This window comes from Geospiza fortis, unplaced genomic scaffold, assembly GCF_000277835.1.
Source record: "Geospiza fortis unplaced genomic scaffold, GeoFor_1.0 scaffold112, whole genome shotgun sequence".
In the NCBI taxonomy this organism is placed as follows: Eukaryota; Metazoa; Chordata; class Aves; order Passeriformes; family Thraupidae; genus Geospiza; species Geospiza fortis.
Window position 1 is genome coordinate 22,849,502 of NW_005054298.1, and position 13,117 is coordinate 22,862,618.

At 42.8% G+C, this 13,117-nt stretch overlaps 1 protein-coding gene across 5 annotated transcripts in view; it reads left to right on the forward strand.

Moving 5' to 3' along the window:
• The window catches only part of ABI2 (abl interactor 2), a 44,535-nt gene extending 31,490 nt beyond the window's left edge, over window positions 1-13,045 (forward strand). For all 5 annotated transcript variants that reach the window (XM_031059023.1, XM_031059030.1, XM_031059008.1 and 2 more), the window contains 3 exons: window positions 2,851-2,937; window positions 3,244-3,417; window positions 6,939-13,045. In XM_031059023.1, coding sequence (XP_030914883.1) covers window positions 2,851-2,937; window positions 3,244-3,417; window positions 6,939-7,114 — 437 coding nt within the window. In that variant the 3' untranslated portion in view covers window positions 7,115-13,045. The remainder of the gene's footprint in view (window positions 1-2,850; window positions 2,938-3,243; window positions 3,418-6,938) is intronic.
• Window positions 13,046-13,117: the final 72 nt, after the last annotated feature.

The window sequence follows — 13,117 nt, forward strand, 5'->3', positions numbered from 1 at the left end:
TATACCAGCAGAATACAGAATTTATTAGCTTTGCAGTTACACTAAACCAAGGTTTTTTTGGAGTTCACCTTGAAAGGAGAGGATGCTCAAGCATGCATAATTGATGAAAGCCCTAAGAACAGAGGCACTGTTGTGTCTGGAAGGAGCAGGGTCAGTAGTGACAGGACAGAGGCCACAATTTTTTCTCAGCATTTCTGAAGGGAGGTAGAAAAAAGAGGGGAAAGAGAGACCTTACAAGAGGCAGAGGAGGGTGCCAGCTATGGCTTTTTTGTTGTTTGTAGGCTGTTTGGCAATAACCCAGTACTGTTATTTCCATTGCCATTTTTTTTAAATGGTGGCCTAGTCATGTTTGTTTATTCACTTGACAGGAGCATGAAAGTTACTTGCATTGCCCTGTTCTGTTAAAAGCTATTTCAAGATAATAAAATTTTTCTGCTTTGTGATGAGACCTTTTTAACAACTGAAAAGAAAATATTAAGAAATGCAGACTCTGAATGATCTCAGCATATGTCTGCCCCAAAGCCACTCTTGCCAGCCAAGCCACCGAACAAGTGCTTTAACATTGCAATGTGGATATCATTATCTAAGCACTATAGAGCTCAGCACAGACTAAAAACTGGGTGGGAGAATCTGGGCAGGTGTTGAGATGGTGGTTGCACCCCACCCCATCTGTACAGCTGAGTTCTTACCAGTCTGAAGCAGCCTAGTGGAAGGTGCTCTTGAGCATTTCTGAATTAATTTACAGGAGCTGTGTATTAAATCTATCAGTGGTCAGTATGGAAGGAAAATGGGAAAAAACGTTTAAGATGATGTTTATACAGCAGAGGTAAAGTTTTTCTGATGCATTTAATTAAAAAAATAGTAATAAAATATTTATTGTATTGCCTCTTAGAGATCAGAGCTAGAGTCATTATATAGCATATAGAGACAATATTATGATAGTCCCTGCACAGTGCAGGGACTGAAGCACAAACTGAGGGGTTAAGATACTCAAGGAATTATGTCAGCTAGTGTTAGCATCACCGTTGTGAATGAACTACACAACCCAAACTGAACCTGTAATTTTTTTTTTTGTATTTGCTTGGCATGCTTGTCTAGAGTGATTTATTTTTCTCCATGGATAGCTCATGAACAAAGTACACTGAAGAGACCAAGGAAACTGGAGCTACTCTCCTATGATAGCTATGAGTTGTATGAATCCTTATGATGTTGAATAGAGGAATCATTTTGAAATGAAACACTTTTCTACTGCATATAATTGAAAAAGCAGGGACAAGAATGCTGAATTGATGAATAATACTGCTTTTCAGTAGGACTTTAAATTTGAGTTCCCTTTTACTGCTTTGAAGAAGTGCAAGACCAAATCTTTTCACAGCAATCGTGGTTACACTTGAAGGAATAAATACTCTGAGGTCACATCATTTTGACTCAAAGAAGCTGTAATCAGAAATACATTTCCATTTTTTCTCAAGAGATATCAATTAAATGGTGAGATAATGGAACTTACTTTATATGGAGGTACTTTAGCAACAAAAAGGATGGTTGCTGTTAGTCTTTTCATTCATGCTGTATGGTTCTGAATGAAATGTGAATGTGAGTGACAAGAAATTCAAAGTACTTAAGATGTTACTGGAATGAGCAAACAGAAGAAATTTTGAGGCACAAGTTGTAAATGTTGGAGAACCCTTTTCTCTTGCTATGATAATGTGAATTAATTCTGAAAAATGCTACATCATACCAGTCAGTTTTCTTACTACCTCTGGAATTATGCTGAAATTTATTTTGTTCTGTCTGGTAGCTAAATAAATGTACTGGTACATGAAGTATAGACTTCTTTTTTCCCCTTAATCCCTTTGGACATGATTAAATGTTTTTTGTATGCCACATACTAACAAGAAATTATTTGTGCTGCTCCTAAGGTGTGCTGTCTGAAAAATCGTCTTGCAACTTGCCAAAAGAATTTTGCTGCATTATTCAAAGTGATACTAAACTCTGATAAAACTAGTTAGCTGATGTTTTAACTAGGTAACTGAAACTAGCATTCCAGGCTTAAACCACAGTTCAGCACTACAGCATTTGCAACTGGCTGAAAGCATCTTCTTTAACTGGGAATTCACATATATTGTACAAAGCAGCTCTTATTGTACAAAAAGAGCACTTCTGGTGCCAGTGAAAAGGCTGTTCAGAGTTCAGTGCAGAGAAGTCAGGTGGGGAGGAAATCAGGCAGCACATCTGGAACAGGCTCTGTGGTTTGGCAGCAGCACAGTGTGCTCTGTTCTGTCAATAAGATCAGAAGTGTTGTATCTTTCAGATCTGCACAGTTCTCAAAAGGCATCTTTTTCTGTTTTGTCTGAAATAGCTGCCTCTTTCAATGGGAGTTTTGGCCTACATCTTGAAAAAAAAAGAGATATATCCATTTCCATTACTAGGGATTAATGGATGCTGTTAGTCACCTCTATAAATATCAGATTTGAGGGGGGAAGATTATAGGCAGAGAATCCTCTTGATACATTTTTTAGTTAGCTCTGTCCCTAAAGTGTTATATTCTGTAGTAAGAAACTTCATCTTAAGGGAATCTCATAGTCAAATTAGAAAAATGCTTCAGCATGGATTCTTAATGTTATGAAAAAAAGCTGGGCTGGAAATTTTAAAAATAGAGAAATATCCTTGAAGAAAGGATTAGGAATATGCTTAAACCACCTGAGCCATTTTTCTTTGAATGTCAGTCTTTTTATCTCAGCTTCTTAGCAGCCTGCTGCACTGTCTGAGTGGTGATGATGTCTACTTTCCTGTTTGCTGCTTTGTTGTGTTTCTAACTGGATGCCTCTCTCTTTTTAATTTCTGTGGCAGCATCCCTTGCTCCTCCTCCCCCCTCCATCCTACAGGTAACTCCACAGTTACCACTAATGGGATTTGTGGCCAGAGTTCAAGAAAACAGTAAGTTTGCTGCTTCCTTGTGCAATGTTTTATTACTGGATGTGGCTTTTGAATTGAGTTGATGAAAGATTTGTTTGTATATAGCCAGAATTCTTCATTCTCTACTGCCTCTGCAAGTTTGTCTGAAATTGTGAAGGGTGGGAAAAAGAAATAATCTTATTGGAGGTACCTGGTCATTCTTTCTCTGTATTTTCACAAGTTACAATTGTTGGTCCCACTTCCATTAACTGGGCTAGAGGGTATTACTTGAAGCAGCTGCCATGTTTGTAGAGACATTTTCATGGTTGTGGTGTTACTTCTGCTCAGTTTCAGATACTCCTCCCCCGCCACCGCCTGTGGACGAGGCGGTGTTTGATGAGTCTCCACCTCCACCCCCACCTCCCGAGGATTATGAGGAGGAGGAAGCAGCTGTGGTGGAGTACAGTGATCCCTATGCTGAGGAGGACCCTCCCTGGGCACCCAGGACATACTTAGAAAAGGGTAGGTTTGGAGCTGGAAGAGACAGTGGGGTTGTATTTGTAACAACTTTTTGTGTGTGTTCCTGCCATCCTGCTTTTGCACATGGAGTCTGCCCACACTCCTTCATACCAGACTTTGGCATGACAGCATTTTAGTCAGTAGCAAAAGAGAAAGAAGAGGCCCCGATGTGTGTTTATAGTGTCTCTCATAGTAATGCAAGGGCAGGGGGGTAGTGTGTCCACATGCCTTGAGAAACAACTTTTATTGAAGGAAACAATGATGTTTGAATGATAGTTCTGTTCTGCTTTCCTGTGGGAGCTTGGGAACTAAAATAGTTTATGTAGGTGCATATAGACATGGATCTGTTCCATCTCACAAGGGATAGCAAAACTGTAAAGGAGAGTCTTTAAAGATAAGCTGGAGAAAATCAGGCTTTTAGTCAGAAAATGTTTCCTGTGGAGAACAAAAGTATAAGGAACCAAACATTGTCTCTATTGATGTAGAGACACGTGCAAAAACATAATTTTGATCTGTATTTTTAAAACTAAATGACCAAAACATCGAAAAGGTTGGTGTGTTTTTAGAAACACTTTTAAAAGTAGTAGAAAATACAAAATTGCTTTCAGCATATGAAGAACTATTAAATAGTAGTTTTAGGATACCAGAAAAAATGAGATATTGACATACATGTGGATTCTGTTGTGGTTACATGAATGTCTCTACTTAGCCCGTGTCTTGAGATTTGACTGCTTTGCTGGAATTGGGAGAGAAGTGCTTGGCTGTGAGTTTTTTCTAGCAAGCTTTGAAGCTTTAAAATTAATGAGAAACCTTGTACTAAAAGAGGACTTTAATACTCAAAGAATTTGTATGCTTATACTGCTGGGAATTAAAATGCTTTATTCAGCAAAATAATTTTTCCTGTGGCAACTCCTTAAGTTCCTATAAATAGTATTCTGCTCCACATGATTCAAAGTGGACAAAATAGATGAAAGTAAGTAGCTCTTCCAACACATTTACCCCCAATAAGTAGAATTCCCAATTCTTAGGATTTGTACTTTTACTTTTGATATGACCATTCTCCTATTTAAGTTCATATGAGAGCACTTTATAGGGTTAGGGTTAGATGACCTTTGCAACAGAAGCTGGGACACCAAAGAGGTGTCAAATACAAGAGTTGCTGTATACTGGAATGGGATTCAATATGACCCCATTCTGTAGAGGGTCAAGCAGTGTGGGAGGTTTAACATTTAACCTTTAACATTAAGAGCTGAGGGTGGAAGTGAGTAGCAGATCCACTTGGAACAGATGAGAAATTGTTCAGTAGGCTATAGTTACTGGGGATGCCGAACTTGAGGACACTGCCACGTGACTGTAATAGCAGCAGCCAACCTGCAGTGTCTATTGAGCTCCATGTCTGGATGTGTGGCAGGAAAAGATAAGAAAATGACCTGGCTCTGCAAATCAGATGAATGGAAATGGGTATCCAGAAGGAAAAATTGCACTTTCACCGCTTAGAGAAAGTGTGTGTTCACAGATTCCAGTTGGATAATCAGCCTAGCCTACATTTGTGGTCAGTTGGATATAACAGAGTTCAGCCAAACTCTGTAATTGTTGAAGAACCAAAGATCACTCATTGGAAGAATATCAACCTAAATGAGTAATTCTGTTTTTTGTAACTGCATTGAAACACATTCAGACAGAAACTAAAAGAAGCCCTGGCTTAGTCTGACAGGGCAGAATGCCACCTCCTGAGTCAGTATTGCTGCTTCCTGTCTCATCTGGAGCCTTTCTTGCGGTGCTGGCCTGGCCTCCTCATAACTCGGGGTATGTGACAAGCTCACAGCTTGAACTGATGGGACTACAGACTGAGGGATTAAACAGCCTTTTAGAGAGAGGACTGTTGCCAGTACACAAATAATATACTGGAGGAAGCAGTGGTGATGTAAAAACAAAACCAGGCTTCAGGTAAATTTTATGAGGCTGAACAAAAAGCAAATTTTCTTCACAAATTTAGGGAAGAGTTTCCTTCTTGTTATCATGAAATAGTGAATCCATTCAGTATCCAAAGGAACTAGAGTACACTCAAAAGTTAGAAAGAAAGGAATTGTAACTTACCGTGGTCCTTGATAATTATTATTGTCATCAAGAGAATGAAGAAAAATAGCACAGTGACTCGAGGAAGAAATTTCAGAACCCTTAAAAAGGAATTTTGAAGGACTTAAATTGAATGCATCACATGTTCATACACTTGTTTTTCAAGCTAAAAGTCATACTTGTTTCTCCATTGGTGTTTTGTTTGCTTAGAATTATTTGTACAGAATAAGTCACTTCACAACTGCTGGCACAATTGTAGAGCTAACAATATGTGTTTTCAAAGTATGCTCTAGTCACATGATAAAAAAAAAATTCTTTGCATACTCTGATTTTCCACTGGGATTGATCTGTATATTTTATAGTCTCTTCTGAATCCAGGTTTCCCTAGTGTTGGTTTGTGTTGATTTCTTTGCTCCCTCAAAAAGGAAATGACCTCTTTTCTTTTGGAACAAATAATGAGTTTAGTAGGACTCTTGGACAGTGGTTTTATGAACACATGCTGTTAATTTTTAATCCTTGCTTTACTTTAGAGTATCTTTCCATCTATCCCCAGCACAAGATTTTAGGATCCCTGTCCAACATACTTTTTTTTTCCCTAGTGGCAGCACTGCATGTTTCATTGGCAAGTTCTCAAAGCAGTGACTGATGCTATTTGGTAAAGTACTCAAGAGTCTGGCATAGCTAACTTTCTCTATGAAACACATGACGATAGCACCGAGATTGGAAAAATGTTATCAATGTTATGTCTATTTTCTGGCATTTCAGGACTGTTCTATTTAATATTTCCAATGCTTTGTCCAAATTCTTTGCCTTACCTAACAGCTTTTGTGCCATCACTAAAATATTCTGCCGCTGTAAGAAAAATGTCCTGATATACTATGTGTACATTTCCACCTTCCTTCTTCGTGGCTTCTAACAGGGACTTGCCCACCTTGTTGCTGTGTCCCTGGAAGTGGCTGCTGGATATGGAGATGCACATGACCCTTTAGAGATTTAAATGTGGAAGTGGCTAAAGTAGATGGAGGTGTGGGATGTCAGCCTTGGCTCACTCGTACTGTGGCCTGAACTGAGCTCTTGGTACACTCCCTCTTCCATGTTTTCCTGCTCTTTTCTGTGCTGAGATCTGGTTTAGCACACGTAGCAATAGTTCTGAGTGGTCACAGCCATGGGGATTCACAACCACCTCGCTGTATCATTCCACACCAAAAGTTTATCATACAGTTGGACACTTCCTCTGGTGGGTCTGGAAATAGTAATAATAGAGGAGTTTAAGGAGCCCTGGCTCATGTGCTTCAAAGTGTGAGCTTGTACAAAAGGGGGCGGAAGAAACTGTTTCTCTCAGCAGGTCATTTGGCACACGGTGAGGCAGGGCCTACCTGAGGGAGGGTGACTGCATTTTCCTCCTCCTCCCCTAGCTCTCCTAACACTCACATTCTGTTCTTTCCTAGTGGTGGCAATCTATGACTACACCAAGGACAAGGAAGATGAGCTCTCGTTTCAGGAAGGTGCCATCATTTACGTCATCAAGAAAAATGATGATGGCTGGTATGAGGGGGTCATGAATGGAGTGACGGGGCTGTTCCCAGGGAACTATGTGGAGTCGATCATGCATTACTCAGAGTGAAGACCAGAGGACAGAACACTGCATCTCCTGCTGCAGGAGCTGTCAGGGCTTACCAGAGCTCCACCAGCCTCTGGGGCCCCATCCAGTATAACTGAATGAAGGATAATTGTAACAACCACTCTTTTGGGTTTGGTTTGTTTTTTTTTTTCTTTTTCCCCCTCATGATAAGACAATAGTGATTTGAGTTGTTTGAACAAATGGCTCTTCAGCTGCCAGCAGAGGCTATCCTGAGCTATCTGACTTTGAATTAAGCTGACCCATTCAGATGTAACAAACTTGTTGATTAGCTCATACTTCACTTGAATTCTGACTTCTGACAGGCCTTGGGATTTGTCTCAGGAGTTCTGTGTGCCCTCATGGTACTGTACCATTGGAAGCAGTGCCTGGCACTGGGGATGTCCTGGATGCTTGTGGTGAAGGTTACTGGCCAGTGGACATCCCTCCTGTTTCTACACTACACTCCTGTGCAGCTGGAAGAACAGTCATGTGCTAGCAAACACTGGGATTTCTACACAGAGACGTTCCTCTAACTGCCTTTCAGATAGCTGGATACTTCCTTAGCATACACACTTCTGCAGCTGCTCTGCACACGTAGGCTGACCCAGGGCACACAGAGCCGGCTTTCATTCACTCACCTTTCAGTTTAGACAATTCAGATGGCTGCAGCCCAGAGGATCCCCACCCCCATTTCTCATCTTCTGAATGCCACATACTTGTTTTGTGTTCTGCACTGATGTAACTGTGCTCCTCTCCACAGCGAGCTCCTTGCCACGGTTGCTGCTGGTTCAAACAGAACTCACAGATGCCGTTGATGGTGAAGGTGAAACAAAGTTTACAGGTCCTCCTGGGGTCTGAGGATTAACTCTAGGGGGTGTGGTCTAAGGTTCAAATCTACTCATGCCTGCTTGCACTAGAGAAACTTGCCCCCAACTTTAGTTTTATGCACAATATAATCTTAAAAATCCAATCAGGTATTGTAAATTGGCTATTTTGTACTTGACAACTAGATTTGCATATGTACTGTGAGAGCCCTGTGCAGAGGCAGGACAAACGGCAATTGTCGTCTTCATGTCTGTTGCCAAATTCTCTTCAGTGGAAGCAAAAAGGGCTGTTGTGTGTACTGGTTTCCCATGGAAATCCAAGCAGTAACTAGTAGTAGTCCTAGCTCTTCCCCTAGCCCTCTCCATTGTTTATTATAACAGGTATTTTGAGCTGTACTGGTGGCTTGGGGTGGAGTAATACCAAGTGAAGTCTCTGTAGCCCCTTGTGATGATACTTGGCTTTCTAATTTAGTCTCAGTTAACAATTCTGCTCAGTGATTGTACACAGCAGATCACTGTAAGTGATGGTTATACTCATCTGCCCTTAGGAACATCTAAATGTTACCTGTGGGTAAATATCATGCATTAACTAATTAAATTTCCTTTTAAGTCTTATTAGCCTGCAAATTGAGAGCCTCTTGGGCAAGGGCATCTTTAGACTGTCACCTGGCCAAGTTCTGGTACCAAGCTGGTAGCAAGAGTAGCTTGTCCAAGGTGAGAGAGTGCTGCAGCTGGAGAGGCTGGTGTTAAAAAAGAGCAGTGCACAGGAGAGCAGGGCTGGATGTGTGATGGCACTGGCACCAGTACAGGTAACTGACCCAGCCCCTTGCTTGGTAGTTAATGCAGTATCAGCATGGAGGTGCAGATTTGGTGCCAGCCTGCACAGGGAGGTGCCATAGCTGCTCAGAGGGCAAGAGGAACAAACAAATAGGTGTGTTTGTAGGCCATGGAGGAATGTGATCACCTGCTGTGAGCTTGTGGAACTCCTGTGACAGTGCACAAGAAACTGGCTTGGTTAAAGTCTGCAGGAAGGACAACTTTGAAGAAACTTGTGTGCAGATAGAAGTCGCTTTCTCCCTTGCTAGTCCACATGTTGTCTTCTTTCTGGAAGCTGACAGCATTGTTTGGGATGAGTGCCAGAACGGATACCCTTCAAGCCTTTTACTCTCTGAAAAATTTTCTTGCAGCAAGAGAACCAGCCATGTTCAGTTCCCTCAGCCCATCATTTCTGTGGAAGCAAGTCCAGAACCACTGGTTGTGCAGTCACTGGAGTAACTGTGTCTAGTGTCATTGGGCAGGTCTAAGCTTTTGGCACAGAGAGGTGGTGCTTCTAGCAAAGGTGATTCAACAGCAGCATTCACAAGCCTTTGGTGCTTACAGGGCAGCTGTGTTTTCCAGGAGTATCAGAGGTTTCCTGGCTTCTCTTGCCTTGGATATGTTTGTGGCAAAAACTGAGCCCACAGTGCTCAAATGCATCGTTAGGGCAGCTTAATGATTTCTTAAGTGAGAGCTGAACCTCTGCCTGTGCACCCAAGCTGCAGCTGGCAGGTCACACTTTAGTGAAACATGTCTTAACCCAGTTTGAGCAAGAGCTGGTGCTTGAGCACTTCTGGCAGGTGGGTGGGGTAGTGTGTACTCCCACTGTGTGTGTGATACTTTCTCTTCAGTCAGCTGGTTTTTCCTCTTGCAAGCTTTCTGTGTTGTGAGAGCAGAGCAGTGTGAGATGAATGCTTGCAGAGCACAGAAGATGAGGCTACAAAACCCTTAGTGATTCCACTTTCAGGCCAGCTGTGTGACAGCTCCTGAAAAACTAGCTTTGGTCTGATGGGCCAGGGGTTAGTGTGGTCCCTGCTGATAGAACATGGAATTGTTTATCCTGCAAGAACTGCTGTGGATGGAATTTCTGGGTCACCTCCTGCTGGTTTTATGCTTTATTATACAGTACTAATGTAAAGAAATTTGTTGAGTTTTATGCATATTTTTATTTTGTACAGATTTTAATTCTGTTGCTTGTTTGGGGATGATGTGATGTAATGGTCATAGACCAGGCCAAGGTAAACAGGCTTTGTATATTAATGTTACATAGACTGCATGCTAGTAAAGTCAGTGAGGGTTGTGTTTCCGGTTTTGTCCCTTGTACTTCTCCTTGTCCAAAACCTTCTCTTCCCCACCCCTTTTTAATTTGCAGGTTTACTTTAAAAGGGGGTGGCAAATGGGGGGCTGGGGGAGAAACACCTCAGTATTTTAAATAAGGTGCACAACATCTCTTCACTGCAGAGTTTTGCTGCCACAGCTCATGGTGTTTTGCATCACAGGCTGTTGAAGCGGGAGTGTGTATGCGTGAGAGGTGGGGGAAGGAGACACTCCAGCATAGCCCAAAGAGTGCTGAATGGCCAAAATGTAGATGTTTCTCCCTTTGTGAGAACTGCCTTAGCCCAGCCAGCGGATTTCATTGTGCACAGAAATTGTTCAGCACCCTCTAGCGGTGTGTTTTGCCTTGGTTTGCTGTGTATCAAAGGTTTCTTCCTTCCTCTTGGCACCAGGGACAAAGCTATTAACTACAGCTGCCTCTCTGTTGTGTGCCTGATGAGAGGAGGTCTGACTGAGTCTGTCCACATCTAGTGCTGAAGCAGGTTCATTTTGGTGCCTTCATTCCAGCCAAAGAGAGAGAGCTGAGGTTGCATGTGTCTGACCAGTTCTTTCCCCTCCTTTTCCCCTTCCCCTCAGCTGTTGCAGCAGAGGGCTGAGAGGGGCAGGAGGGGTGACCAGCAAATTCTATGCCTGAGTGTCCTGAGGGCATGTCCAAGGTGCAGTGGCTGGAGCAGGCAGCAGAGAGCTGCAGCAATGCTGGATCACTTGATGGTCTGACTGGTTAGACACAGACACAGAGGCGCTGAAGAGCCATGGCTCTCACTGGAGGGCAAGAGGTGTGGCTTGGCCCTGAGGTAGATGACAGCTTGGTGTGTGTGTCAGGAGGCTGACCATGTTCCTGGAATTCAGCTTATCTTTGCAGATAGTTCAGTTGGATGTCATAAGAGTGTCTGGAGATGTCTGCTGGTGTGAACCACAGGTCCTGTGGTGTGTGGCTGGGTGGCTTACCCGTGGGTGCCAGAAAGGCTTAGACCCAGCTAGTTCTTGCTAGAGCAGTTGGTTCTCCTTTCACAGCTGCTGGGCATTTTCTTCTCTTGCTGCTGAGGGTTCTTGGTGACAGCCAAAGTTGACAGTGGCAGTAATGCAGCTTCTGAAAAGTGCCACTTTTACCTGGGGTGTTTCAGTTGATCATGAAAAGAAAGCAAGGAAGCAGCAGGACTGAGGAGCCTTTTCCAGCAGAGGGGGTGTGTGGGCTGCCTGCCTGCTGTGGATGTGCACATTATTGACTAGAGGTGGAAGAGGACTCTGCACTGATCCTGTTGCACTTCTGTGGTGCTTCCCACCTGTGCTTGATGGTGACTTAATATTGTCCTCTTCCTAGCAACTTCCACTACTCCTAACAGATGCTGTGGATGCACTTCTCTGCTGGAAACGAGCCTGCTTTTTTATTAGTTATGTCTGTGGGCTCCAGGCATAGAGCAAAATTTCCATGTTTTCTTTTCTGGAAAGGATGGAACTTTATGTGATTTAGTAAACTGGGAGCATTTGCAGAGCTTCTCCTCCCAGAGGTGCAATAGGCCATTTTGTAAAACAGGTGACATCTGTATTCTCTGCAGGTCCTTTTTGGAAGCTGCTTAGAGGATGCTGTTGGACAGACTGTGGTGCTGTGGCTTTACTAGGAGCAGTAGTTACATTCAGAGTATGGAGAGTCACTGGTGAAGGCACTGCAGCATTTCAGGCAGTATTACAAACCCCATGCAGGGACTTCAGTACCTGTGTTGGCAACCGTGGCAGTAGAAAAGGTACAACACTGTTGCATTCACTAAGGCAAGTATTTACAACACTAACCTCTAGGGGAGGTGGTGGTGGAAACCGAGTACCAGCAGGATCCTGGGCTACAGCTTCTGGGGTGCCAGTTACAAGAATTTACTGTGCTTACAGGTGTATTCATCTTCCCCAGTTTCTGGCATCTCCCAGTATTTGGCACAGCTGCATTTTGTGGATAAAATGGTTTTTACACAAGAGGTCAGAACAGTACAAGAAGGGAACAATGTGTGGTTTGTGTTGGGGATTTTCCCCCACAGTAGCTGAAGTCAATGTGCAGTAACAGTCCTATTTACCTACTTCTGATGTTAAAGCATAGCGAGACCCCCACCTCACATCCATGGGGACATGCTGAAAGCTTGATGCAGCCACAGTTTGAAAACTGCTGTTAAAAAGAATAATTCACAAATCATGGTGTTCTGCTGCTTTCATCTGGAAAAAACCCCACCCATGTGTTTTGTGTAATCTAAAGCCAATGGAGGCAGAGGTTTGGGGGTTTTTTTGGTACTCTAAATGTACCAAAACTTTATTAGCACCTGTGCTTATTACAAGACATATTACAAGACAGTGATGGCAGCAGGGGCCTGCTGTCCAGAGGTAAGCCTACACCCAGGACCCTGCTGAAATGGGTGCAGTACGTTTATTCCAGTTTCTCTTTACACCTCTGAAGAATCCTACCACTACTGACTAACAGGAAGAGCTATGTACAAATTTTTTCCATTACAGCGCCTCAGTAAGTGCTGACATGTCCAAGATTTTTTTGTAAAGAACAAGTGCTTCTTTTCACATTTGAAAAAGTGTCTTTTGCAACTTGCATGGACAAGTAGTTTCTATGAATTCTCTGGAGATGTCAGTGTCTAACATGGATTTTGTCCATGCACTTTTTCTGAAAGCAGATACCCCCCCTTTGGTTTGCAGTTGGAGCAGCACACTCTGCTTTTGCTTTTCGCACTGCTGCTGCAGTGGATGGATGCAGAGCCCACTGTAAATGACCAAGCCCACAGGACTCTGGGGAGCTGTATGCCGCCAGTAACGTTTAGTGTGTGTGCCATTTGAACCACCTTCCAGTGAGTGCAAAAACCCAATTTTTAAATTTTTTTAATTGTACTTGGAATTAATTGTTGCTGTGTACTAAACCCTCTTGTTATGAGCCCTAAATAAAAAGAACAAAGCACACTTCATGTGTTCTGTGAGCGTGCCACAGCGTGTCACATTTCTTGTCTTTGGCTCCACACTTCAACGCACCAGGGCCAGGGACTGTGGCTCT